Below are 26,705 nucleotides of genomic sequence, written 5' to 3'. Positions count from 1 at the left end.
GTCCCCCCCCCCCCCCACCCCCACCGGTGCCCCTGGCCCCTGCATTCTGCTGGGTGCCCCCACAGCAAGCAGCTTGCTGTGGGGACACTTAAGCAGGCGCACTTCTGAGCCACAGCTCTGTGTGTCCATTCACACACAGAGCTGCGGCTTGGTCCCCACCCCCTCCCATCTCATGATTAGCTTATTGGCTCCCGCTGCTGCCAAAAGCCAATCAGGATTGCGAGTCCCCAGAGAGGCAAGGCTCTCATGGACATTTTTGGATGGAGAGGGAGCTCAGGTAAGTATCTGGGGGGGGGGGGATGCATGAATGTAAATGACCTTGTGCCTTTACAACCACTTTAAAAAGGATCTGTAGTCAGCAGCTACAGATACTGCCAGTTCATTTCCAGTAACGTTGGCATGTTTACTTTGGCAAGCCGGGTGTGACTCCTTTGCGGCTTCACAGCCAGCTTCACAAAACATTCCAAGGAACGTGTACACTCTTCTCCCCATGCCAAGAAAAGTGTGCACTCTGCTTCCCCTATACAGACAAGTGTGCACCCTGCTTCCTCCTTTACAGACAAGTGTGCACTCTGCCTCCCCTATACAGACAAGTGTGCACTCTGCCTCCCCTATACAGACAAGTGTGCACTCTGCTTCCCCTATACAGACAAGTGTGCACTCTGCTTCCTCCTTTACAGACAAGTGTGCACTCTGCCTCCCCTATACAGACAAGTGTGCACTCTGCTTCCCCTATATGGACAAGTGTGCACCTTGCTTCCCCTATATGGACAAGTGTGCACCTTGCTTCCCCTATACGGACAAGTGTGCACTCTGCTTCCCCTATACAGACAAGTGTGCACCCTGCTTCCCCTATATGGACAAGTGTGCACCTTGCTTCCCCTATACGGACAAGTGTGCACTCTGCTTCCTCCTATATAGACAAGTGTGCACTGCTGTACTCTGCTCAACCGACAGAAACAAATGTGCACTGCCCTCCCCTATAGAGACAAGTGTGCACGCTGCTTCCCCTCCCAAGACAAGTGCGCACCCCCCCCCCCCCCCCCAGACAAGTGCACACACTGCTTTACCTCCCAAGACAGGTCTGTAGGGACAAGTATGCACTCTGCTTCCCCTGTAGAGACAAGTGTGCACTCTACTTCCCTTGTAGAGACAAGAGTGCTCTGCTCCCCCTCCCAAGACAAGTGTGCATGCTGCTTCCTCGCCCAAGACAAGTGTGCATCCCCTCCCAAGGCAAGTGTGCACGCTGCTTTCCCTCCCAAGGCAAGTGTGCATGCTGCTTCCCCTTCCAAGACAAGTGTGCACGCTACTTCCCCTCCCAAGACAAGTGTGCATGCTGCTTCCCCTCCCAAGACAAGTGTGCACGCTGCTTCCCCTCCCAAGACAAGTGTGCATGCTGCTTCCCCTCCCAAGACAAGTGTGCACGCTGCTTCCCCTCCCAAGACAAGTGTGCACGCTGCTTCCCCTCCCAAGACAAGTGTGCATGCTGCTTCCCCTCCCAAGACAAGTGTGCACACTGCTTCCCCTCCCAAGACAAGTGTGCACGCTGCTTCCCCTCCCAAGGCAAGTGTGCACACTGCTTCCCCTCCCAAGACAAGTGTGCACACTGCTTCCCCCCACCCAAGACAAGTATGAACGCTGCTTCCTTGCCCAAGACAACTGTGCATGCTGCTTTCCCTCCCAAGACAAGTGTGCTCGCTGCTTCCCCTTCCAAGACAAGTGTGCACGCTGCTTCCCCTCCCAAGACAAGTGTGCACACTGCTTCCCCTCCCAAGGCAAGTGTGCACACTGCTTCCCCCCCCACCCAAGACAAGTGTGAACGCTGCTTCCTTGCCCAAGACAAGTGTGCATGCTGCTTCCCCTTCCAAGACAAGTGTGCACGCTGCTTCCCCTCCCAAGGCAAGTGTGCACACTGCTTCCCCTCCCAAGACAAGTGTGCACACTTCTCCCCCCCCCCCCCCCCAAGACAAGTGTGTACGCTGCTTCCCCCTCCCAAGGCAAGTGTGCACACAGCTTCCCCTCCCAAGACAAGTGTGCACACTGCTCCCCCCCCAAGACAAGTGTGTACGCTGCTTCCTCTCCCAAGACAAGTGTGCACACTGCTTCCCCCTCTCCCAAGACAAGTGTGTAGGCTGCTTCCCCTCCTCCCAAGGCAAGTGTGCACGCTGTGTCCCCTCCTCCCAAGACAAGTGTGCACGCTGCTTCCTCCCCCCAAGACAAGTGTGCACGCTGCTTCCCCCCCCCCCCCAAGACAAGTGTGCACGCTGCTCCCCCCCCCAAGACAAGTGTGCACGCTGCTTCCCCTCCCAAGACAAGTGTGCGCTCTGCTTCCCCTCCCAAGACAAGTCTTAATGCTGCTTCCCCTCCCAAGACAAGTGTGCACTCCAAATCCGACTTTGAAATTGTGCAACTTCATTTGAAATGAAAGTTGCATGGCAGTCGGACTTCAGGTGCAACTTGGCTGACACCTGTGCAACTTTATGCACAGATGTCTATTCAAGTCACACCTGAAATCACCAAAAGTAGTGGAAGAACTTTTTTTTCGAATCGGTGCGGCGCCACAAAGTCGGCATCATGCCGATTGGAACAGTTCCGTTGCCAACAATAAGGTGCTACTTGTCATGCGATTTGGACTTGTCAAATTGAATGTCAAACCGCACCAGTGTGAACGGGAGCGAAATGTGTTTTTTATGTGGGTTCCCATAGCTCTATTAGTCCTTGATCTGCTTACATTTATTACGTATTTATTTCTTTTTCTCTGTTACGCCCCTACATGCTGAACTCTGAACTCTGTCACTCATGTCTGATATGTTCTATTTGTGACCAGGCCAAACACATGCAGGATATTAGATGAAAATCTTTTTGATGTCAGCTTGGATGAAAGCAGGATGAAGAATCCACCTTTATTTCAGAAGTCGAATAATCCCCCACCACATCCGAGATCTCCAAACCGCAACAACATGCCCCACCCATACTACGCCAAGTTCATCCGAGACAATGTCAGGTTTCTGAATGAGCCGATAACCTACATGGGAACCGCCAACACCAAACACAAACAGGTAAGACTGAGGTCTGTGTGGGGTAGAAGGGGGACTTAACCACCTAAGGACCGGAAGGATTTGCCCCCTTAATGACCAGGCCATTTTTTGTGTTACGGCACTGCGTTGCTTTAACTGAAAATTGCACGGTCATAAATAAATGTATGTCCTTTTTTTTCCCCACAAAGAGAGCTTTTTTTTGGTGGTTATTTGATCATCTCTGTGGTTTTTATTTTTTGGGCTATAAACAAAAAAAGAGCGACAATTTTGAAAAAAAAAAAAATATATATATTTTTTTACTTTTCTGCTATAATAAATATCCCAAAAAAAACAAAAACAAATTTCTTCATCGGTTAAGGCCAATGTGTATTCTTCTACATATTTTTGTTAAAAAAAATCATAGGAAACATATATTGATTGGTTTACGCAAAAGTTCTAGCGTCTACAAAATAAGGGATAGATTTATTGGCATTTTTAGTATTTATTTTTTACTAGTAATGGCGGCGATCTGCGATTTTTAGTGAGACTGCGACATTGTGTCAGACACATCGGAAGCGTTTGACACCTTTTTGGGACTAGTGACATTTATACAGCGGTCAGAGCTAAAAATAGCCACTGATTACTGTATAAATGTCACTGGCAGGCAAGGGGTTAACACTAGAGGGCGATCAAGGGGTTAAGTGTGTCCTAGGGAGGTGTTTCTAACTGTGAGGGGGAGGCGACTGACAGGGAGTAGACAGATTGCCTTTCCTGATCACTAGGAACAGCAGATCTCTCTTGACTTCCCTGACAGAATGGGGGTCGGTCTGTTTACATTGATCCCCGTTCTGGCTCTCTGAGGAGCAATCGCGGGTGGCCAGCGGACATCACGGCCGCCGGTCACGTGCATCGGCTCTGGCATCACACTGCGGGCGCGCACCCCCTATATCCCTTAAAGCGGTTGCAGGGGAGCCAACCTGCCACCGTATAACGACGCCGGCTGGACATGCAAATAGTTAAAGTGTAACTCCACTTTTGTTCAGAAGAAAACATTTCCCTCTGGGTGATCTCTGTACATTGCAGGGATTTTAGCAAACTTTGTTGCAGATTTATACTTTTTGTCATTCTAAAGAAATAGCTGTGTGTGTTGTCTTTGTCCATGTTCTGAGTGAATCAGTATGGAAGTGGTTTTATAATTATCATTCAGCTGCTGCACTCGCAGGACTTTAATGAGGAAAATGGCAGGGTCTGCATCATTATAGACGTGATTTCCTATTGGGACTAGCTCACCAAAAATAACATTTTTGTTGCAGGGAATACTCAAAATCTGATTTGTATCTTAGTGCAGACTTCTGAGAAAATTAGTGAGCCGATCACACAAGCAGGAAATGATGTTTCTGGGGGACGTTTTGTACACCATCTGTGTACAGAACACCTCCAGGTTGCCATATTGCAATTCATTTTACAGAAAATTACAATGGCTGCACATTGAAAAGGAAAGGTCATTTTAATACCATTCAATTACAATATGACTTGTATCGCAATTGTATATACCATATTATTATTTTTTTTTATTATTTGCTAATTTTTGTTTCCACGAAAGTGGAGTTACTATTTAAGGTAGTACTTAGGGCTTTGTTTCAGTAAAAAAATTGCAAATGATATTTCTTCATTCATTTATGCCAAAATGTATACTGCTACCTCTCGTTGGTGAAAATAACCAAAATCAGTATATTATTTAGTTCGTAGTAAAATTAGAGTCCACAAACTATGGTATATACTGTATACTTGAAAATCAATCAATCCTGATGTACTGAGGTTCTTGAGGCCTAAAAATGCCAGGAAAGTACAAATATCCCCAAATGACCCCTTTTTGGAAGGCAGACAGTCCAAGGTATTTGGTAGGAGGCATGGTGAGTTTTTTGAAGTTGGATTTTTATTTTTCAAAATTTTGGGGAAAATGAAAAAAAATAAAAAAAATTCTCACAATTTTATTTTATTTTTAAATTTTTTTACATACTGTCACCAGTGCAGTATAGCGTAATCATAAAACTGGTGAGACGGTGATCAAGGAAACTGACTGGTGACAGTATGTGAAAAAAATATTGTTATTTCTTTTTTTTTTTATTATTATTTTTTCTATTTCTATGTTTTTTGTGCATACTATGACCAGAGCAACACAGTATTACCATAGTACCACTGTACTACTCTGGGGACGTAATCAGGATTTTTTATTTTTTTTTTACAAACTATGATTGCTGTCAGTGTAGGTAGGTCAGTGTATGTAAATGTCAGTGTAGGTAGGTCAGTCTATGTTAATGTCAGTGTATGTAAATGTCAGTGTAGGTAGGTCAGTGTATGTTAATGTCAGTGTAGGTAGGTCAGTGTAGGTAGGTCAGTGTATGGTAATGTCAGTGTATGGTAATGTCACTGTAGGTAGGTCAGTGTATGTTAATGTCAGTGTAGGTAGGTCAGTGTATGGTAATGTCAGTGTAGGTAGGTCAGTGTATGGTAATGTCAGTGTAGGTAGGTCAGTGTATGTGTAGGTCAGTCAGTGTAGGTAGGTCAGGCAAGTCAGTGTAGGTAGGTCACTACCGTTAGTGTATGTAGATCAGTGTATGTATATGTCCAGTGCAGGTAGGTCAGGCAGGTGAGTGTAGGTAGGTCAGGTAGGTAGGCCACACCCAACCCCCTCCCCGTTTCCAGCCTTGGACTTCGGGCTGAAGCCCCTGGTCCTTTTGCCACCTAGCAACGCCCCTGCAAACAGGGTAGCTTATGGGTCCCCAGAGCAGTACAATGACAGTGAGCTCCACAAGTCTAGTAACGGTCCAGTTAAAATATATTAATCACTTGACCTCCAGAAGATTTACCCCCCCCCCCTTCATGACCAGGCTATTGTTTGCTATACGGCAATGTGTTACTTTAATTGACAATTGTGTGGTCATGCAACACTGTACATCCTGTGCTTCCCCACAAATGGAGCTTTCTTTTGGTGGTATGTGATCACCTCTGCATTTTTTATTTTTTGCACCATAAACAAAAAAAGACAGACAATTCTGAAAAAAAAAAAAAAAAACTTTCTGCTATAAAACACATCCAAAAAAAGTGAAACAATCTAAATTCTTCAGGAATTTAGAGCAATATGTATTCTGCTACATAATTAAAAAAAATAAAAAATAAACCCAACAAGTGTATAGTGATTAGTTTGCACAAAAGATATAGTGTCTACAAACTATGGGATATATACTGGAATTTTTATTTATTTTTATTTTTTTATACTAGGAATGGTGATGATCAGTGATTTATAGTGGGACTGTGATATCGCAGCGGACAATCGGACACTTTGTGTGAACCAGTGTCACTAATACAGTGATCGTTGCTAAAAATATGCACTGTCACTGAACTAATGCCACTGGCTGGGAAGGGGTCAAACATCTAGGGCAATCAAAGGGTTAAATGTGTGTCTAGCCAGTGTTTTGTGTGTACTGTGAGGTACTTTCACTAATCCACTTTCACACTGAGGCGGTTTTCAGGTGTTTTAGCGCTAGAAATAGCCTCTAAATAGCGCCTGATAACCGCCCCCCGTTCTTTTTAGTGTGCCTTTTCACATTGAGGCGGTTTTCAGGCGTTTTGGCGCTAGAAATAGCCTCTAAATAGCGGCTGATATTCTTTTTAGTGTGTCTTTTCACACTGGGGCGGTGCGCTTGCGGGACGTTAGGAAAAGTCCTGCAAGCAGCATGTTTGGGGTGGTTTGGGAGAGGTGTATTTAGCGCTCCCAAAACGCCCTGCCCATTGAAAAGTGACTGAAAAGCAATACGGGTGCTTTTAACCCCTTCTTTGGTGTTAAAAAGCAACCCGCTAGCGGCCGCGGCCCCAGTGTGAAAGGGGTCTTAGGGAAGTACTTTGCAGGGAAACAAAATCCAGCACATCCCCGCTGACAGGACAGAGCTCTGTATTGTTTACATATGAAGAGCTCCATTCTGTCTCCTCGCCGATCAGCAGGTGCTGGCGGTCATCCATTGGCCGGCACACACTGATCAGCTTCTGCTGTAAATAATCGCAGCAGAAGTGGCGTGATGCGCCCCTTCCCTGGAAAAGCAGAAACATATACACATATATATACATATATATATACACACATATATATATATATATATATATATATATATATATATATATATATATATATATATATACATACATACATACATACATACATACATGTGATTCTGCACTGGGCGGCCTCCCTGTAGCAGTTAAGCTACAATAGGGCGGTCGTAACGTGTAACCACTTGCCGACCGGCGCACGCTGATATACGTCAGCGCAATGGCAGCGGTGGGCAAATGGGCGTACCTGTACGTCCCCTTTAATTGGCTGGGCTAAGGGCCGCCGTGTACAGCGTGATCATGCCCGCGGGTCCTGCGGACTCCATGTCTGCCGGTGTCACCCGATCGTGTCGTGTAAATAAGGCATTTCCCCGTTCTGCCTAGTGATATGACAGAGATCACCGCTCCCTGTCATCAGAAGCCGTGATCGGTGTCATGTCAGTGGTAGCCCATCCCCCCCAGTTAGAATCACTCCCTAGGACACACTTAAATCCTTGATCGCCACCTAGTGTTTATCCCCTTCCCTGCAAGTAACATTTACACAGTAATCAGTGCATTTGTCTAGCACTGATCGCTGTATAAATGACAATGGTCCCAAAATAGTGTCAAAAGTGTCCGTGGTGTCCGCTGCAATGTCGCAATCACGATAAAAACTGCAGATCGTCGCCATTACTATTACAAAAAAAAATGCCATAAATCTCTCCCCTATTTTGTAGACGCTATAACTTTTGTGCAAACCAATCAATAAACGCTTATTGCAATTTTTTTTTTACCAAAAATATGTAGAAAAATACATTTCGGCCTAAACTGAGGAAAAAAATCATTTTTTTTAATATTTTTTGGGGATATTTATTATAGCAAAAAGTAAAAAATATTGCTTTTTTTTTCAAAATTGACATTTTGTTTTTCTGTTTATAGCGCAAAAAATAAAAAACGCAGAGGTGATCAAATACCACCAAAAGAAAGCTCTATTTGTGGGGGAAAAAAAGGACATCAATTTTGTTTGGCTGCAATGTCGCACGGCCGCGCAATTGTCAGTTAAAGCGACGCAAAAAAGTGCCCTGGTCAGAAAGGGGGTAAATTCTTCCAGGGCTGAAGCGGTTAATATTGATAAACAGTCAGTAGGTGCCCCCGAAGCGTTTTAGGGATCTGTGAGCCTCAAAACGCACTGGATATACCTACTGACTTGTTTTTTTACTCAAGATGAATACATTTTTACTGGCCCATTTCTAGACTTCTGGCACTCTCATCCTTCACACTTTCGTCAGCTAAATAATTTGGCAAAGTAGCTGAAAAAAGGCCGGTGACATCATTGTGGTTTCTTGCAGGTTTTTCGTGATTTTTGCTTATTCCAGCTGTGATTCTGCATATTCTTTCTTTGCCCACAATGTAGAAATCCACTCGAAGGCATGGTACACACAGGTGCTGAGAGCTCTACGGGTGAAATGATTGTAACGTTAAGCTCCAGTAATTATTGTGGTCTATATCATGCTGGGATTTTGCTTGGCACGTGTGCATATTATTGGACCGTAATGCAGATTGTATGATGATTTTGGCATGTGTGTGTGTTCCTGCATCCCTGGGGTTATAATCAAAAATACATTAACATTAGTGGCGCTTATTCAAAATGAACTGTTTGCCTTGAAAGCCACATCTATAGTATTGAAGCAGAGCTGCGGACAAAAAAGCTTTAATTTTATTATATCCCTCATTAGTCAATGAGGCTATAAATCCACTTTGCCCGCTGTGTGCACAAGATGCCTTTATGTCCCCAGATATTACCTTGTAAAAGTAGCAGTGACATCATCACTGTCCTGTACATAGTCTGTGCAGAGAGGATCTGTAGGAGGGGCCCAGTAGCTCCACCCACTACAGCCATCATGCAGAAAGCTAAAGGGGGGGGTCAGAGACAAGACCAGTAACCCTGAACAAGAAGGAGAAAGAGCAGAAGTATGCAGTCTTTATTACAGGAAGCCAACGTTTCTCCATAGGTTGTGTGCGCAGGGTGTGCTGGGTGTGCCTGAGCACACCCTAAGCACCCTGTGCAGTGATAATTTCCCCTGCTTCCTGGTGCCCCCTGTCTCCCCCCCCCCTTCCACTACAGTGCTGCCAGCTTCCCTCCTCTCCTGCCGGCTGGTACGGGGGATATTTCAAGATGGAGAGTGGGGGAAGGGACCAGTAAATATTTTATTTACCGCCCCTTCCTTTTCTGAATGAACACAGTGAATGATTTGTACCGGTCGCTCCTGTGTTCATTCTTTTTTTTTTTTTTTTAAATATAAGACCCCTTTCACACTGGATCATTTTTCGGGCATTTTTCAGGTGCTTTAGCGTTAAAAAAAAAGCACCTGTAAAACACCTGAAAGAAGCCGCAACTGCAATCCCATTGTAAAAGCCCAAGTGCTTTCACACTGAGGCGCTGCGCTGGCAGGGCGTCAAAAAAAGTCCTGCAAACAGCTTCTATGCAGCGCTTTTGGAGCAGTGAATACAACGCTCCTAAAGCGGCCCTTCCCATTGAAATCAATGGGAAGCGCCTGCAAAACGCCTGAAACGCGCTATTGGCAGCAGCGTTTTGTGGGCGCTTTTAACCCTTTATTTGGTCACTAGCAGGGGTTAAAAGCGCCCCAATAACGCTCGAAAAACGCTGGTAAAGCGCTGCTAGTTTAAGCGGCGCTTTACGAGCGTTTTTCGGGCGCTGACATTGTGAAAGGGCTCTTAAAGCACTTGGGCTTTCACATTGGGATTGCAGATGAGGCTTCTTTCAAGCGCTTCACATGTGCTTTTTTTAACGCTAAAGCGCCTGAAAAACGCCCCAGTGTGAAAGGGGTGTAAGACATACGAGCAAACAACAACAGTAAATCTGCCACATCATTGGGACTAGACCCATGCAGGAGTCAGTGGCAGATGGCCATTTGGCTGCTTCCAGCATTAGTGTCATACAGCTTTAGCATGTCTGAAAGAAAGAAAAAAAAACAGGCAAACAACCTAGTGCTGTATTGGCTCCTGCTCAATTAAGGTAGCTCAGGATCAAATCTATCAGTCGAGACCCAAAGGACAATAATCCTGTGTTCATTCTTAACAGAGACATAGTAAACTATGTTTCCCATGGTTCAATTTGTGAATGAACGGGAAGCCGTTCAGCACAGAGCACTTCCCATTCATTCACTGTCCAGTGCAGCTGAGGCTGCAGAGAAAAAGACGGTGGTAGCTCTGTCCTCGGTCCCTTTCTCTTTCTCAAAAGTGAGACATCGGATGTCTGTTTAGACACTTGATATTTTACCAAAGCCCCCAATGGGGCTCAAAATATAATAAAATATAACATTGTAACATTTTTTAAAAACATTAAAATAATAAAAACAAAAACTACTTACATCAATCTCTTCCCTACCATGTATATCTGCTGATATACATGCATGTGTGTTTGTGGGGTGCACATCCTAATGCAAAAGGCTGCGCACACCAATGAGTTCCACATTGGATTATTGCACAAATCTGAGATAAATACACAAAGCACAAGACAATAGACAATATTTGCTCTACCTGAAATTCAGCTTTAGACAATTAGATTTCTCTTGTTTATCCTGGAAGAGACAAAATCGCTTGATTCTCCCATCCACACTAAGCCTCCATTATATTTGGGCAGACACAACATCCACGACTGCCTGAATACCCAAACAGTGACTGCATCTTATAGAATGCGTTCAGTTTGAAGCAGAATTGTTCACCTAGCTCAGTCAATTTTGAAGCAGACTTGTTGGGTTTATAGTTCCACCCATGAATCGACTTTTAGCCAATTCAGCTGGAATTTGCCAAAATACCAGCTGCATACTGCATGCTTGTGTGTGCCCTGTGTGTGCCCTGTGTGTGCCCTGTGTGTGCCCTGTGTGTGGTCCATCTCTTTTTCTTTCTATGTATTCTCTGACTGCTAATGGCCTGACTGTGAATGTTCTGTCTGTGTGTCTTCCAAATGTATGTTGTCTGTCCGTGTATGCACATTGTGTATGCTCTGACTGTGTGTGCTTCACTGTGTACTCTGTGTGTTCTCTGATTGCATATAATCTCTGTGTACTGGTTCTGTACATATATATTCTGCATGTGTGTGCATAGTTTATGTGCTTTGCTGTGTGTGTTCTATGTCTGCTCTGGATATGTGCATTCTATGTGTGCTCTGGATGTGTGTGTTCTATGTGTGCTCTGGATGTGTGTGTTCTATGTGTGCTCTGGATGTGTGTGTTCTATGCATGCTCTCCCTTCTCTCGGATCATTGTAATCCCTCTCTCCCTTCTCTCAGACCATTGTTATTACTCTCTCCCTTCTCCTAGACCGTTGTTATCCCTCTCTCCCTTCTCTCAGACTGTTGTTATCCATCTCTCCCTTCTCCCAGACCGTTGTTATCCCTCTCTCCCTTCTCTCAGACCGTTGTTATCCATCTCTCCCTTCTCCCAGACCGTTGTTATCCCTCTCTCCCTTCTCTCAGACCGCTGTTATCCCTCTCTCCCTTCTCTCAGACCATTGTAATCCCTCTCTCCCTTCTCTCAGACCATTGTTATCCCTCCCTCCCTTCTCTTACACCGTTATTATCCCTCTGTCCCTTCTCCCAGATCATTAATATCCCTCTCTCCCTTCTCCCAGACCAGTGTCACCCCTCTCTGCCTTCTCCCAGACCAATGTTATCCCTCTCTACCTTCTCCCAGACCGTTGTTTTCCCTCTCTTCCTTCTGCCAGATCGTAGTTATCCCCCTCTCCATTCTTTCACATCGTTATCCCTCTCTCCCTTCTCCCAGATCGTTGTTATCCCTCTCTTCCTTCTGCCAGACCGTTGTTATCCCTCTCTCCCTTCTCTCTCATCATTGTTATCCCTCTCTCCCTTCTCCCAGACTGTTGTTATTCCTCTCTCCCTTCTCCCAGACCGTTGTTATCCCTCTCTCCCTGCTCCCAGACCTTTGATATCCCTCTCTCCCTTCTCCCAGACCATTGTTATCCCTCTCTCCCTTCTCCCAGACCATTGTTATCCCTCTCTCCCTTCTCCCAGACCATTGTTATCCCTCTCTCCCTGCTCCCAGACCATTGTTATCCCTCTCTCCCTTCTCTCAGATCATTGTTATCCCTCTCTCCCTTCTCTCAGACTGTTGTTATCCATCTCTCCCTTCTCCCAGACTGTTGTTATCCCTCTCTCCCTGCTCCCAGACCATTGTTATCCCTCTCTCCCTGCTCCCAGACCATTGTTATCCCTCTCTCCCTTCTCTCAGATCATTGTTATCCCTCTCTCCCTTCTCTCAGACTGTTGTTATCCCTCTCTCCCTGCTCCCAGACCATTGTTATCCCTCTCTCCCTGCTCCCAGACCATTGTTATCCCTCTCTCCCTTCTCTCAGATCATTGTTATCCCTCTCTCCCTTCTCTCAGACTGTTGTTATCCCTCTCTACCTTCTCCCAGACTGTTGTTATTCCTCTCTCCCTTCTCTCAGACCATTGTTATTCCTCTCTGCCTTCTCTCAGTTGGTTGTTATCCCTCTCTCCCGTCTCTCAGACCATTGTTATCCCTCTCTCCCTTCTCCCAGACCGTTGTTATCCCTCTCTCCCTTCTCCCAGACCATTGTTATCCCTCTCTATCTACCTTCTCCCAGACCATTGTTATCCCTCTCTCCCTGCTCCCAGACTGTTGTTATCCCTCTCTCCCTGCTCCCAGACCATTGTTATCCCTCTCTCCCTGCTCCCAGACTGTTGTTATCCCTCTCTCCCGTCTTTCAGACCATTGTTATCCCTCTCTCCCTTCTCTCAGACTGTTGTTATCCCTCTCTCCCTTCTCCCAGACCATTGTTATCCCTCTCTCCCTGCTCCCAGACTGTTGTTATCCCTCTCTCCCGTCTTTCAGACCATTGTTATCCCTCTCTCCCTTCTCTCAGACCATTGTTATCCCTCTCTTCCTTCTGCCAGACCTATGTTATCCCGCTCTCCCTTCTCCCAGATGGTTTGCAGACATCTAGCAGCTCTTCTGATATACAGCCTCTTCTACCCGGCTGTCTGGAATTCTTTTCCTGACACTTTTCCCAAAAATGAGTTCCTCCAGTTCACTTTCCCTCACTCCCCCCCCCCCCCCCGACTTCTTCTCTGTAGACACTTCACCTTCACACAGGTGTGTCCCCCGGGATACACAAACACTACACACCCCCAGCACTGTCTCTTCACTAGTCAATGGAGATCTCCCCCTCCCAGCCAGCCCATTTACTTTTATTATACTATGGCTGTTCCTCACCAGCCGATAGTATTTACCATGCCCATCTCTGACCATCCCTCTCTAGTCCCCTTGACTCTCATCTATTTGCCTTTCCTGCCCTTCCCTCATATCAGCACAAAACCTCTTCCTCATTTATCCCTATACAGAACAGGGTCCCCCAGTTTTACTCCAGTTCTTCTCTACCCATCCCCCATCTCATACCCACCCCCACTCCCCCCCTTCCTCCCTCTCCCCTACCCCATGGTTTTCTTCCCCACCCCCCATTTTTTTCAGGAGTTAAGGAAGAATCCCAAAGCTGCACATCTTACTACTGCTGCTGCTTGTGTGGCTGGGATATTTACTGTGCCAATCCCTGCTGACCCTCTTCTCCCATTCTTCCCATGTGATTGGCACAGTACACATCCCGCTCACACAAAAAGCAGCAGTAATAAGATGCTCCACCTCGGGGTTCTTCCTTAACCTCTGCAAAGCACCAGAAGAGAGCCATAAACCCTGGAGGGGAAGATAGAGGGGGAGATGTTATTCCAGTTGTAGATTTAGCCCATTGATGGCCTGCCAGAATAGGTAGGATCTGTGACATCAGCTTCCTTGCACAGCTCTACTTGAGGAGACCATATCTGTATAACACTGTACCCTTCTGCCCCTTTACTATGTCCATTTACCCTCCCCATGTACTGTGCCCTCCTGCTTCCCCCTGTACTGTACCCTCCTCACCACTCTACTGTGCCTTCCTGCCCCCCCCTCCATACTGTGCCTTCCTGAACCCCCCCCCCCCCCCCCCCCACACACATACTATACCTTCCTGTCTCCTTCCTGTCCTCCTCCTACTGTGCCCCCCTCTACTGTACCCTCCTAGCTGCTAAATTGTGCCCTCCTGCCCCCCTGTACTGTACCCTCCTGTCCCCCCATAAGTTTGTATGTTATGTTGTGTTTCTCTCTGCTAATAATGATTTTTGTGTATTCTTAGCAAAAATATTGTTATTGATATTTTTTTAGGGGGCCCTGTCAGGTAGGCTGTATGGGGTCCTGTGATTTTTAACAGAAGCCCTGTCTGGATGTGTGTGCTCTATATAATTTCTGGATGTGTGTGTTCTATGTGTGCTCTGAATGTGCAATTACTGTGGTCTGTGTACTCCAATTAAAAAAAGCATTTCAATGAAGAGGGAAAGAAGCAGCCACACAGGTGAATGTCATATTGCACAGTTAAAGGGGTGCACACAGAGTAGAGCAGAGAGAGGTAGGTGGTGCACACAGAGTAGAACAGAGAGAGGTAGGTGGTGCACACAAAGTAGAGCAGAGAGAGGTAGGTGGTATACACAGAGTATAGTAGAGAGAGGTAGGTGGTGCACACAGAGTATAGTAGAGAGAAGTAGGTGGTGCACACAGAGTAGAGCAGAGAGAGGTAGGTGGTTCACTCATAGTAGAGCAGAGAGAGGTAGGTGGCGCACACAGAGTAGAGCAGAGAGAGGTAGGTGGTGCACACAGAGTAGAGCAGAGAGGGGTAGGTGGCGCACACAGAGTAGAGCAGAGAGAGGTAGGTGGCGCACACAGAGTAGAGCAGAGAGAGGTAGGTGGTACACACAGGGTATAGTAGAGAGAGGTAGGTGGTGCACACAGAGTAGAGCAGAGAGAGGTAGGTCATATTGCACAGTTAAAGGGGTGCACACAGAGTAGAGCAGAGAGAGGTAGGTGGTGCACACAGAGTAGAACAGAGAGAGGTAGGTGGTGCACACAGAGTAGAGCAGAGAGAGGTAGGTGGTACACACAGAGTATAGTAGAGAGAGGTAGGTGGTGCACACAGAGTATAGTAGAGAGAAGTAGGTGGTGCACACAGAGTAGAGCAGAGAGAGGTAGGTGGTGTACTCATAGTAGAGAAGAGAGAGGTAGGTGGTGCACACAGAGTAGAGCAAAGAGAGGTAGGTGGCGCACACAGAGTAGAGCAGAGAGAGGTAGGTGGCGCACACAGAGTAGAGCAGAGAGAGGTAGGTGTGCACACAGAGTAGAGCAGAGAGAGGTAGGTGGCGCACACAGAGTAGAGCAGAGAGAGGTAGGTGGTGCACACAGAGTACAGCAGAGAGAGGTAGGAGGCACACACAGAGTATAGTAGAGAGAAGTAGGTGGTGCACACAGAGTAGAGCAAAGAGAGGTAGGTGGTGCACACAGAGTAGCGTAGAGAGAGGTAGGTGGTGCACACAGAGTAGAGCAGAGAGAGGTAGGAGGCACACACACAGAGTATAGTAGAGAGAAGTAGGTGGTGCACACAGAGTAGAGCAGAGAGAGGTAGGTGGTGCACACAGAGTAGCGTAGAGAGAGGTAGGTGGTGCACACAGAGTACCGTATAGAGAGGTAGGTGGTGCACACAGAGTAGAGCAGAGAGAGGTAGGTGGTGCACACAGAGTAGCGTAGAGAGAGGTAGGTGGTGCACACAGAGTAGCGTAGACAGAGGTAGGTGGTGCACACAGAGTAGCGGAGAGGTAGGTGGTGCACACAGAATAGCGTATAGAGAGGTAGGTGGTGCACACAGAGTAGCGTAGAGAGAGGTAGGTGGAGCACACAGAGTAGCGTAGAGATAGGTAGGTGGTGCACACAGAGTAGCGTAGAGATAGGTAGGTGGTGCACACAGAGTAGCGTAGAGATAGGTAGGTGGTGCACACAGAGTAGCGTAGAGATAGGTAGGTGGTGCACACAGAGTAGCGTAGAGATAGGTAGGTGGTGTATGGGCCCTTATTGGGTGTGAAGCTGAATATCTAGCAGAACTCTTCAGGACTGCTGGCAGGAAAGAGGAGATGCACTTCTGTGAAGGAGAAGATGGAGGGGGTGCAAAGAAGCTCATGGAGCATGCTGACGGAGGATGTAAAAGCGAATGGTGCAAGAAGCCTCCAGTGCAGTGATTCTCAACCAGGGTTCCTCCAGAGGTTGCTAGGGGTCCCTTCAGCATTGGGCCATTTCTGCCTCTCAGATAAGTTCCCACCAACACCATTGATCTTTTTATCTATCTGTAAGGAGGTAATTCTTCCCAATGACCACAAGTGTAAGGACCATTCTTCCCACCGACCATCACACTAATGTATTATGAGATTTCTATTTTTTAGCAGAGGTTCCCCAAGACTGGAGAACTATTTCAAGGGTTCCTCTGTGTTGAAAAGGTTGAGAAAGGCTGCTCCAGTGCTTGGGACAGGAAAGAGAATGTTCTCTTCTCTATTTATACTTTATATATACAGGATGCTTTATATACCTTCTGTATGTTCAGTATACAGTGAAGTTAATCAATTATTAACAATTAATGATATCAGACGTAAAAGGAATTATATATAATTGTAAATAATAAAAAATAAATATAACCTTCTTGTTAAAAAAATAAATAAATAAACATAACAGAAGTTTGCTAAAATGATTCAATGTAGGGCTGGAACAGATCTGTTTGTAATCAACCATTATCAAGTGATTACACATGACGATTGATACCAGATGTTGCATCTTTTTGGTCAGTTTGTTATAGATTTAAAGTGGACTGACAGTCCTAAATGAACCCTAACCTGTTTTAGGTACTGTGCTGCCCCATACCAACTGGAAATATCAGATGTTAACCTTTCTTGGATGTAGTGCTGCTCACATGACTACATGCCAGAGCATTGGTTATGTTATCTCAGCTGCTCGGTGTTTAGGCAAAGCTGCTGGTTGGCCGGGTCTGATTGAATGGATCATCCCTAATCCTGAGTTTACATGACTAGTGATCCAGCATTAAGGGCCCATTCATACCATTTGCATTGGGCAACGTTGCCCAGTGCAGTCCTGATGCACAGACAAGGTGATTTTCCTTCTTTCCTATGGTGTCAGTTCATGACTAAGGTACCTCAGATGCAATCCTGACCCTTAAATGCTATCTGCTACCCAATCCCCCTCTTTTACCCCAACTTAAGCTTACAAGAAAAAAACATTGACACCAATGTCGGAGTAAAACATGGCCGGCCGTCTTGGCCCCTTTATTAAAACAATAAAAAAAAAAAACAAAAAAAAAAACCCTTCCTTAAAACCAGGAAACCAAAAATAATAAACAATCCACCAGAAACCACGATCCTTGGAGATCCCAATTATACATACAATATACATTTCATATCTGCATAAGTACTTACGTGGTCCCTAGCCGCACCTCACACGGTCCCAATCCACCATAACTGGCATTCCACTGGGGACTCCATACTTTAGATGGGTCCCTAATCTGATAAGCACACAGTTTGTTTAAACTGCCTCCAAAGACCCCAACCGTAATAGCATGAAACAACATACATAAGCCAAACTACTCCGATGTAGGGCGGGTGGGCGGGAACATTCTTCCCCCACGTATCTTTACCGGATGTCTGAAGTTTTTTTTTCTTCCCTCCTAAAACTTCCCATGAAGCCCCTCCCAAATGACTATCCACACCAATCCCCTAAAAGGTCCCCTTACGGCACAATTGGTAACCCTGTCACCTCTAGATTCACCTGAGTCCCATGTCATGCTAGCTCTACGCTCATTTTTATTTTATTTATTTTTTGCTTCGGGCTGTACTCACCACTGAGTTGCGGTGGTGTGCACTATAAAAATTACTACATGCAGTACTTTTCCAGAGTAGCAGAGGCGGAAGCCACCGCATCACAACACCGCTGTGTGAGTAGAACTTGATGAAATGTCACTGTTGACATTTCAATAAAGTTCTAACCAGAAAAGAAAAAAGTGCACTGTTGAGATGGCTTGAGAAGTCCTTTCTATGTTTTTATCACTGCCCGTGTGACTTTTTTTCTCCTTGGGATTATACACTCACGTGAATAAGGGGGCGGTTCCACCAGGTGATGTAGCCAGGTGGCCCCGCCCCTTGCCTATATAAGAACTGTAAAGCGCAGAGTGGGCATTCGACGGGAGGCCTCCCAGGAGGCGATATTGTTTTTATTTTTTCTATTTCTCAGGTCCAGCGGGTGCCATGATTGACAATGGATTTACTTTGAGGGACACTTTTTCTTTTTTAATAATATGGCTCGGGGGGGGGGGCACTCGCTTGTCCCACCCCCCCTTTCCTGACCTGCTGGGCTGCATGCTCGGAAAAGGGTCTGGTATGGTTTTGGGGGGCCCTACGCCGTTTTTTTTTTTATTTTGGCATGGGGTTCCCCTTAAAATCCATACCAGACCTGAAGGGCCTGGTATGGACTGGGGGGGCACCCTACACCGTTTTATTTTTTAACATTTTTCTATTGCCGGGCAACGGGCAACAATGTCATTTGTTTAGCTTATATGCTTTACTTGTGGTATACTCGCCTTCCAGTTGCTGAAAAACTAAAAGTCTCAACATAATGAGACGTTTACTCTCTTTTCACCTGAGGAGCTGCACATTACCCATAGGTGACTTAGTTGAGTTCATCCAAAGGTTTGTATTGGATTATATTAATGCTGACATAATTATTACCACCATTACTTCCCCATCTTATACAGTATCTTTAACATAATGAACATAAATAATGGGGTTGGCATCCATCCAGTAAATACACGGGAAACAAAGAAAGAATCTCATTTCATGTTGTCTTCGGGATTTTTACCAGGGTTAGTTTACTTAGGCGACAGTCCAGCTTCCTGGATCAAACAAAATATGGAGGAACAAAGATTCCAGAGGTCTTATCCTACTAAAGTTCCAGCAGCTGAGATTAGACACATCCAACTGTATGATCAACCCTACATGCTCATTTGCAGTGTTAACTAAAAATCACCAAACTAAAAGCCACAGGGCCTGGGGCAAAATACAAAATAAACCAAGAGGCTCACCTTACATTAAAGTGGCCACGCATACCAGCTTAAACACCATATCACCTGATTATTCTCAAAATGTAGGCACTCCAATGCGAAAATCAACCGTACCTTCTGTGATTGATATATGGCTTGCCTCCTCCCTCCTCTGTAACTTATTATAGGCTGAAGTGGCACATTATATTTACTGGCCAATAGGAGGATATGGGCCATGTATACTGACCAACCATGAAAGTTTTGGCGATATTTACAAAAGAGAGCGTCTAGGTAGGATGGGCATCCAAGTGTTCTGAAGATAAATCCAGACTGTAGGAAAGATATGTTTTTTTACATTTTTCAGTAGATAATGTAGAGTGAACACAAAGTTGGTAAATAAACATCAAAATCATGGTTTGTCCCTCTGACCTCTTGAGATTGGTCATGGTTTCCTCCTCTCTAGTTTACAACAGGGAAATTATGAAAAACAGAGCAACCATAAATCACTAAACTAAAAGTCACAGGGCCTGCAGCAAAATATAAAGTAAACCAAGAGGCTCAACTTACATTAAAGTGGCCAGCGTAAACTTTATATCACCTGATTATTCCCAAAACATAGGCACTCCATGCGAAAATCAACCATAACTTCTGTGATCGATATATGGCTTGCCTCCTCCCTCCTCTGTAACTTCTTATTGGCTGAAGAGGCCCCACATTATATTTACTGGTCAATAGGTGGATATGGGCCATGTACAGTATACTGACCAACCGTGTAAGTTTTGGAGATATTTACAAAAGAGAGTTTCTAGGTTGGATGGGCATCCTAGTATTCTAAAGATAAATGCAGACTGTAGGAAAGATAAGTGTTACGTTTTTCAGTAGATAATGTAAAGTGAACACGTAAAGTTGGTAAATAAAGAAATGTAAAAATGATGGTTTATCCCTCTGACCTCCTGGAAGAGATCACGGTTTCCTCCTCCGTAGTTTACAACAGCAAGATTATGAAAAACAGAGCAACCAAAAACATGGCCGCTCTCCATAGCAAAAAGTTGAGCATTATATTAAATCAAAAGTTAGACCCAACCTTACATTACAATTATCCCCTCAGAGTTTTATTGTGAGGATTAGCGTCAAGAGTAGAGCTTTTAAGAACGCAATTCACTTGCCTATATCCTTTTATGGGCTTTCCTTGCCTACTTTTATTGAAAAGTAAAGTTCCATGCACTTGGATTTCCCATACAGGAGTTTCAGCATCACATAGTATCCAAATCAAGAACTATAGCCTCATGGCTGTCTAGCAGCCCAACTTTGGCTATAGCAGCTCTCAGCCTAAAAGAACATCTAGAACACGACAGCAGCAATTGTATCTCCAGGTCTTGGCCTAGGAAGTGAAGCCGGACACAGGCCCCTAATGTGTTCATGCACCTACTGCTCGCTAGCAGCACAACAGTCTCCTCAAGAAGGTGAAGACCTTATTTCATAATGTAAGGCCTGTGCACACCTGCACACAATCAGCTGGTGCTGGTCACTATTAAATTGTAGATCCAGGGTTGGAGGCTTCACCCCTCGCACCAAGACTCTACAAAGCCTCCAGGCTCCAGGAACCATACCAGGATTTGCCAATCCTGGAGAAAGCTGAAATGCCAGTTTTTTTGCTAATGATGCATACATTATGGAGTGCCTAGGCCTGCATGGGTGTGAACCCTGGTTGACACCAAATCCTTGCTACACTCTAAAGCAGGGGTCTCAAACTGGTGGCCCTCCAGCTGTTACAAAACTACAAGTCCCATCATGCCTCTACCTGAGGGAGTCATGCTTGTAACTATAGGCTTTGCAATGCCTCATGGGACTTGTAGTTTCACAACAGCTGGAGGGCCGCCAGTTTGAGACCCCTGCTCTAAAGCAATCATAGTTCATAGTTATTTATTTGTCATTGTTTTTTGCCCAGTAGCAATCATTTAGAATAAAATGTTCACTGCCTCCTTTAGATGCGATATGCTGATGAGTATGAATAACTGATCAATTCATCCATAGTGCTGGTCACCATCAAATTGTAGATCCAGGGTTGGAGGCTTCACCCCTTTACACCAATAATCTACAAAGCCTCCAGGATCCATACCAGGATTTGCCAGTCCTGGAAAAAGCTAAAATGCCAGTTTTATGCTAATGAGGCATACATCATGGGGTCCGTCAAACTGCATGGGTGTAATCCCTGGGTGACATAAAATCCTCTCTACATGCTAAAGCAATCATAGTTTTTTTTATTTCTCATTGTTTTTTGGCCAGTAGCATTCATTTAGATTAAATTAATATTCACTGTCTCTCCTCCTCTCCCCCTGTCCTGTTTAGATGTGATATGCTGATGCTTTGGAATAACAAATCAATTCATCCAAACCAACAGCCTTAATAAGAAAAAAAAATTCTTTTTTATTTGGGTAGTGCTCACACTGTTAATGCTCACACTGTGAATGGGGAATCCCACTTGATAATTCCACTTGATAATCCAACAATATGGATTGGAGTTCTGTAAGTAAGTGGCTCTGAGACTGGTCTCCAGGCTGGAACACGAGTTGCCCTATCAAAATTGTAAGATGGCCCAATGGGTACCATTACTATTTCACTAAAGGATAAGGGGAATGAAAAAATGGTGAATCTTACCATCGGTTGCTCAGTGTATAGTAGCTGGAGATCTTCTCATTGCTACTTACAAGATAGCGTGGGAACACAAGTGTTTTTTTGCATGGAAATATGATCGGTTTTATCAAATATTGCTTAATGTATTTTTTCAACAAGACATATGCCAAAGTTTAATATAAAAAGTAAGAATATGAATTAATTAACTAATGTTTCTTTACCTGTTCCTCAAACAATAATCCTTTTGCACAGACAGAGTGGTGGCCAAGGACAGAGGAAAATGTACCACTTCACAAACCATCCTATGACTGGACAACCACCCAAAGGAGTAACTTCTGTAAACTGACCAATTCCAGCCACCAGACACGCCATGGCTGCAACCCACACAAAACCCCGCTACAAGGAATAGGTGAGTTACCCATTACCTGCCTTTTTGGGAATGTAAGGCAAATTAGAGCCACCCCAGGACACAAATTGCTGTTCAGTTTTACTGCAAGAATAATAATGCATTGCATTTCAGTTTTATCAGTTGAACTAGCACAACAAGTTATGTATTATATGCAATTTTCTGTGTACATGGGCTAAAACCCCATACACTACATTTAGTGCAAAGCTATGCATATCAAAACCACTTGTGCCTGTTGCTAGAACATCCCCCTGGTCGTCCAACTCTATCAGATAAGTCTATTGGTATGGCAATTTTGAAAAACTGGTCTACATTGCTGCCTAATGCTGCAAACTCATATTGAGGGATCATCATATTTTGTGTTTTCTGTGAAGTGGACCTTATATTATAGGACAGTACGCAGGACATTACTGTAGCTCTGGCCAATTAATGAGTTCATTTGTTACCGAAACCTAGAGGTACTTGTATGTACTTTTGGAGCCTCTAAGCCCACCAACCACTCCAAAATTTCTGGTGGTCTAATTCCTGGTAGTATTGAAGCTCTTTAACCACTTGCCTACAAGGCCGATTTTCAGCTTTCAGTGCTGTCACATTTTGAATGACAATTCTGTGGTCATGCTACACTGCACCCATATGACATTTTTATAATTTTTTCACACAAATAGAGTTGCCTTTGGTGTTGAGTAAGTACTTGCTGACTAGCCTGCAGTTATACTGTGGCAGGTTGGCACGGTTGCGCCACTCGCCATCATTGTACATCAACTGCTACAGGGAGCTCGCACCGCCGGAGCCAATGTGCCTGGCCGGTGGCCGCGATGTCCGCTGGCCACCCGCGATCACTCCTCAGAGAGCCAGAATGGGGATCTGTCAATATAAACAGACAGATCCTGACAGGGGCATAGAGAGAGATCTTCTGTTCCTGCTGATCAGGAACAGCGATCTCTCTCCTCCTCTAGTCAGTACACTGCCCCCACAGTTAGAAACACCTCCCTAGGGAACACTTAATCCCTTGATCGCCCCCTAGTGTTAACTCCTCCCCTGCCAGTGACATTTATACAGTTCTCAGTGGCTATTTATAGCTCTGATCGCTGTATAAATGTCAATGGTCCCAAAAAAGTGTCCGATCTGTCCGCTGCAATGTCACAGTCACGCTAAAAATCGCAAATTGCTGCCATTACTAGTAAAAAAAAAAATACATAATAAAAATTACATAAATCTGTCCCCTATTTTGTAGTTACATAGTACGTGAGGTTGAAAAAAGACACAAGTCCATCAAGTCCAGTGTGTGTGATTATATGTCACTATTACATTGTATATCCCTGTAAGTTGCAGTCGATCAGGTGCTTATCTAATAGTTTTTTGAAACTATTGATGCCCCTCCGCTGAAGCCACTGCCTGTAGAAGGGAATTTCACATCCTTGCCGCTATTACAACAAAGAACCCTCTACGCAGTTTAAGTTTAAACCTCTTTTCTTCTAATTTTAATTCCCTTCCGTAAAAAAGTTTGATCCCTATTGTGGGGTCACCAGTACGGTATTTGCAAATTGAAATCATATCCCCTCTCAAGCGTCTCTTCTGCAGAGAGAATAAGTTCAGTGCTCACAACCTTTCCTCCTAACTAATATCCTCCAGACCCTTTAGCTTTGTTGCCCTTCTTTGTACTCGCTCCATTTCCAGTACATCCTTCCTGAGGACTGGTGCCCAGAACTGGACAGCATATTCCAGGTATGGCCAGACCAGAGTCTTGTAGAGTGGGAGAATTATTGCTTTATCCCTGGAGTTGATCCCCTTCTTCATGCATGCCAAAATTCTATTTGCTTTGTTAGCAGCAGCTTGGCATTGCTTGCCATAGCTGAGCCTATAATCTACTAGGACCCCCAGGTCCTTTTCCATTATAGATTCCTCCAGAGGTTCACCCCCCCCCCCCCTCCAGTGTATGGATTGCATTCATATTTTTGCAACCCAAATGCATTATTTTACATTTTTCAACATTAAACCTCATTTGCCATATAGTTGCCCACCCCATTAATTTGTTCAGATCTTCTTGCAAGGTTTCCACATCCTGCGGAGAAGTTATTGCCCTGCTTATCTTGTGTGTCGTCCGCAAATACAGAGATTGAACTGTTTACCCCATCCTCCAGGTCGTTTATGAACAAATTAAGCAGGATTGGTCCCATCACAGAACCCTGGGGGACCCCACTACCCACCCCTGACCATTCCGAGTACTCCCCATTTATCACCACCCTCTGAACTCGACCTTGTAGCCAGTTTTCAATCCATATACTCACCCTATGGTCCATGCCAAGGGACCTTATTTTGTACATTAAACGTTTATGGGGAACTGTGTCAAATGCTTTTGCAAAATCCAGATTCACCATGTCTAGGGGCCTTCCTATGTCTAGATGGCAACTCACCTCCTCATAGAAGGTTAATAGATTGGTTTGGCAAGAATGATTCTTCAGGAATCCATGCTGATTACTTCTAACGATACAGTTTTCATTACTAAAATCCTGTATATAGTCCCTTATCCCCTCCAAGAGCTTGCATATTATTGACGTTAGGCTAACTGGTCTGTAATTCCCAGGGATGTATTTTGACCCTTTTTTAAATATTGGTGCTACATTGGCTTTTCTCCAATAAGCTAGTACCATTCTAGTCAGTAGACTGTCAGTAAAAATTAGGAACAATGGTCTGGCAATTACTTGACTGAGTTCCCTAAGTACCCTCGGGTGCAAGCCATCTGGTCCCGGTAATTTATTAATGTTAAGTTTCCCAAGTCTATTTTTTTAATTCTGTCCTCTGTTGGCCATGAGGGTGCTTCCTGTGATGTGTCATGAGGACAAACACTGCAGTTTTGGTTACTGAAGCCCCCCGATTCCCTCGTGACGATACCTTTGCCATCTCTCCATCCTTTGTAACCAGATGTCCTTCCTCATTCTTTGTGGGGCCAATATGGTCTGTCCTCCTTTTTTACTGTTTATATACTTAAAGAATTTCTTGGGATTTTATTTTTTTGCTCTCCTCCGCTATGTGTCTTTTGTGTTCTGTCTTAGCCACCCTAATTGCACCCTTACATTTCTTGTTGCATTCTTTATAAACTCTGAATGCTGACAATGATCCCTCAGCCTTGTATTTTTTGAAGGCCTTCTCCTCAATGTGCTTTAGTCAACCTACCACTAATCCCCCCAATACTACCCTCTGGAATATGTTCATTGCTGACTATATCTGGACTCTCTCTCCCCCCCCCGTTGCCTAGTTTAAAAACCTCTCTAACTTTTCAGGCCATCTTCACCCTGAGCCGATCACTATAACTTTTGCGCAAACCAATCAATATGTGTGGGAAAAAAAGGACATCAAGTTTGTTTGGGTACCACGCCACACAACCGTGCAATTGTCAGTTAAAGCGACGCAGTGCCGTATCGCAAAAAAGGACAAATCCTTCCAATCCTTAAGTGGTTAATCAGCACTGGGTTTTTCATTTTTTGCTAAATAAAGGAAAAAAGAATAAAAATTTGGGGGGAAAAAAAGTTTTTCATAGTTTGTTATAAGATTTTGCAAGCAGGAAATTTTTCTTCTTCACTGATGTGTGCTGATGGCCACTGATAGGCTGCACTGATGAGGCGGCACTGGTGGGCACTGATGAGGAGGCACTGATGAGGCTGCACTGAGAGGTGGCACTGAAGGGCACTGATAGGTGGCACTTATGGGCACTGATAGGTGGCATGAAAATGTGATTGAGGGAGATTTACCCACCTGAACTTCCACCTTTCTTGGAGCTCTGCCTGTCTTTTAAAGCCCCGGCCCCCTCATAATGTTTGGATAATGATTGGCTGAGAGACGCAGCCTCCCTCTGTCTGCCTGCTGCCTAGCAGTTCAGGAACAATGCCCTGCAAACCACGTGGTGAGTGTTTCCCCTCCAAGCAAGGTAAAATAGCAGCCTCCTAAGACCAGTTCTCTGCCCTGTGCATGCCCTCACTTCTCTTTACTTCCCCATCCCTAATACATGTTATTAGATGTTTACTCCAGGAGTATATCTTCACCCTGAGCCAATCACTATAACTTTTGCGCAAACCAATCAATATTTGTGGGGAAAAAAAGGACATCAAGTTTGTTTGGGTACGTACTACGCCGATTGGAAGTTTGGAAATTCTGGAGAAATGCTAAAATAATGCATTAAAATTTAACTAAACCCACTAGATTTTAGTTCACTAATGTGTAACGGAAATTTTAGTTGACTAAAACGTACTGGAGATTTTAGTAGGCTAAAATATGAATAAAACTAAAACAATCCAGATGACTAAAATAAGACTAAAACTAAAATGGCATTTTAGTAAATAGACTATGAATAAAACTAAATCGAAATTTGAAGTGAAAATGAATACTGGTTGTTTAGGGCGGCACAGTGCTGTAGTGGGTAGAACTCTCACCTAGCAGTAAAAAGGGTCGCTGGTTTGAATCCCGACCACGACACTACCTGCCTGGAGTTTGCATGTTCTCCCTGTGCCTGCGTGGGTTTCCTCTGGGTACTCTGGTTTCCTCCCACCCTCCAAAGACAT

At 44.8% G+C, this 26,705-nt stretch overlaps 1 protein-coding gene across 1 annotated transcript in view; it reads left to right on the top strand.

Moving 5' to 3' along the window:
- CIMIP6 (ciliary microtubule inner protein 6) overlaps nucleotides 1–26,705 on the top strand; it is a 54,497-nt gene that overhangs the window by 2,100 nt on the left and 25,692 nt on the right. The window contains exons 2-3 of the mRNA XM_077485549.1: nucleotides 2,828–3,059; nucleotides 21,996–22,152. Coding sequence (XP_077341675.1) covers nucleotides 2,828–3,059; nucleotides 21,996–22,152 — 389 coding nt within the window. The remainder of the gene's footprint in view (nucleotides 1–2,827; nucleotides 3,060–21,995; nucleotides 22,153–26,705) is intronic.

The sequence above is a fragment of the Lithobates pipiens genome, unplaced genomic scaffold (assembly GCF_037356315.1).
Source record: "Lithobates pipiens isolate NorthernLeopardFrog02 unplaced genomic scaffold, aLitPip1_a1.2 Scaffold_18, whole genome shotgun sequence".
In the NCBI taxonomy this organism is placed as follows: domain Eukaryota; kingdom Metazoa; phylum Chordata; class Amphibia; order Anura; family Ranidae; genus Lithobates; species Lithobates pipiens.
The sequence above is the reverse complement of the archived record's forward strand: the minus strand, read 5'-3'. Positions and strand labels throughout refer to the sequence as shown.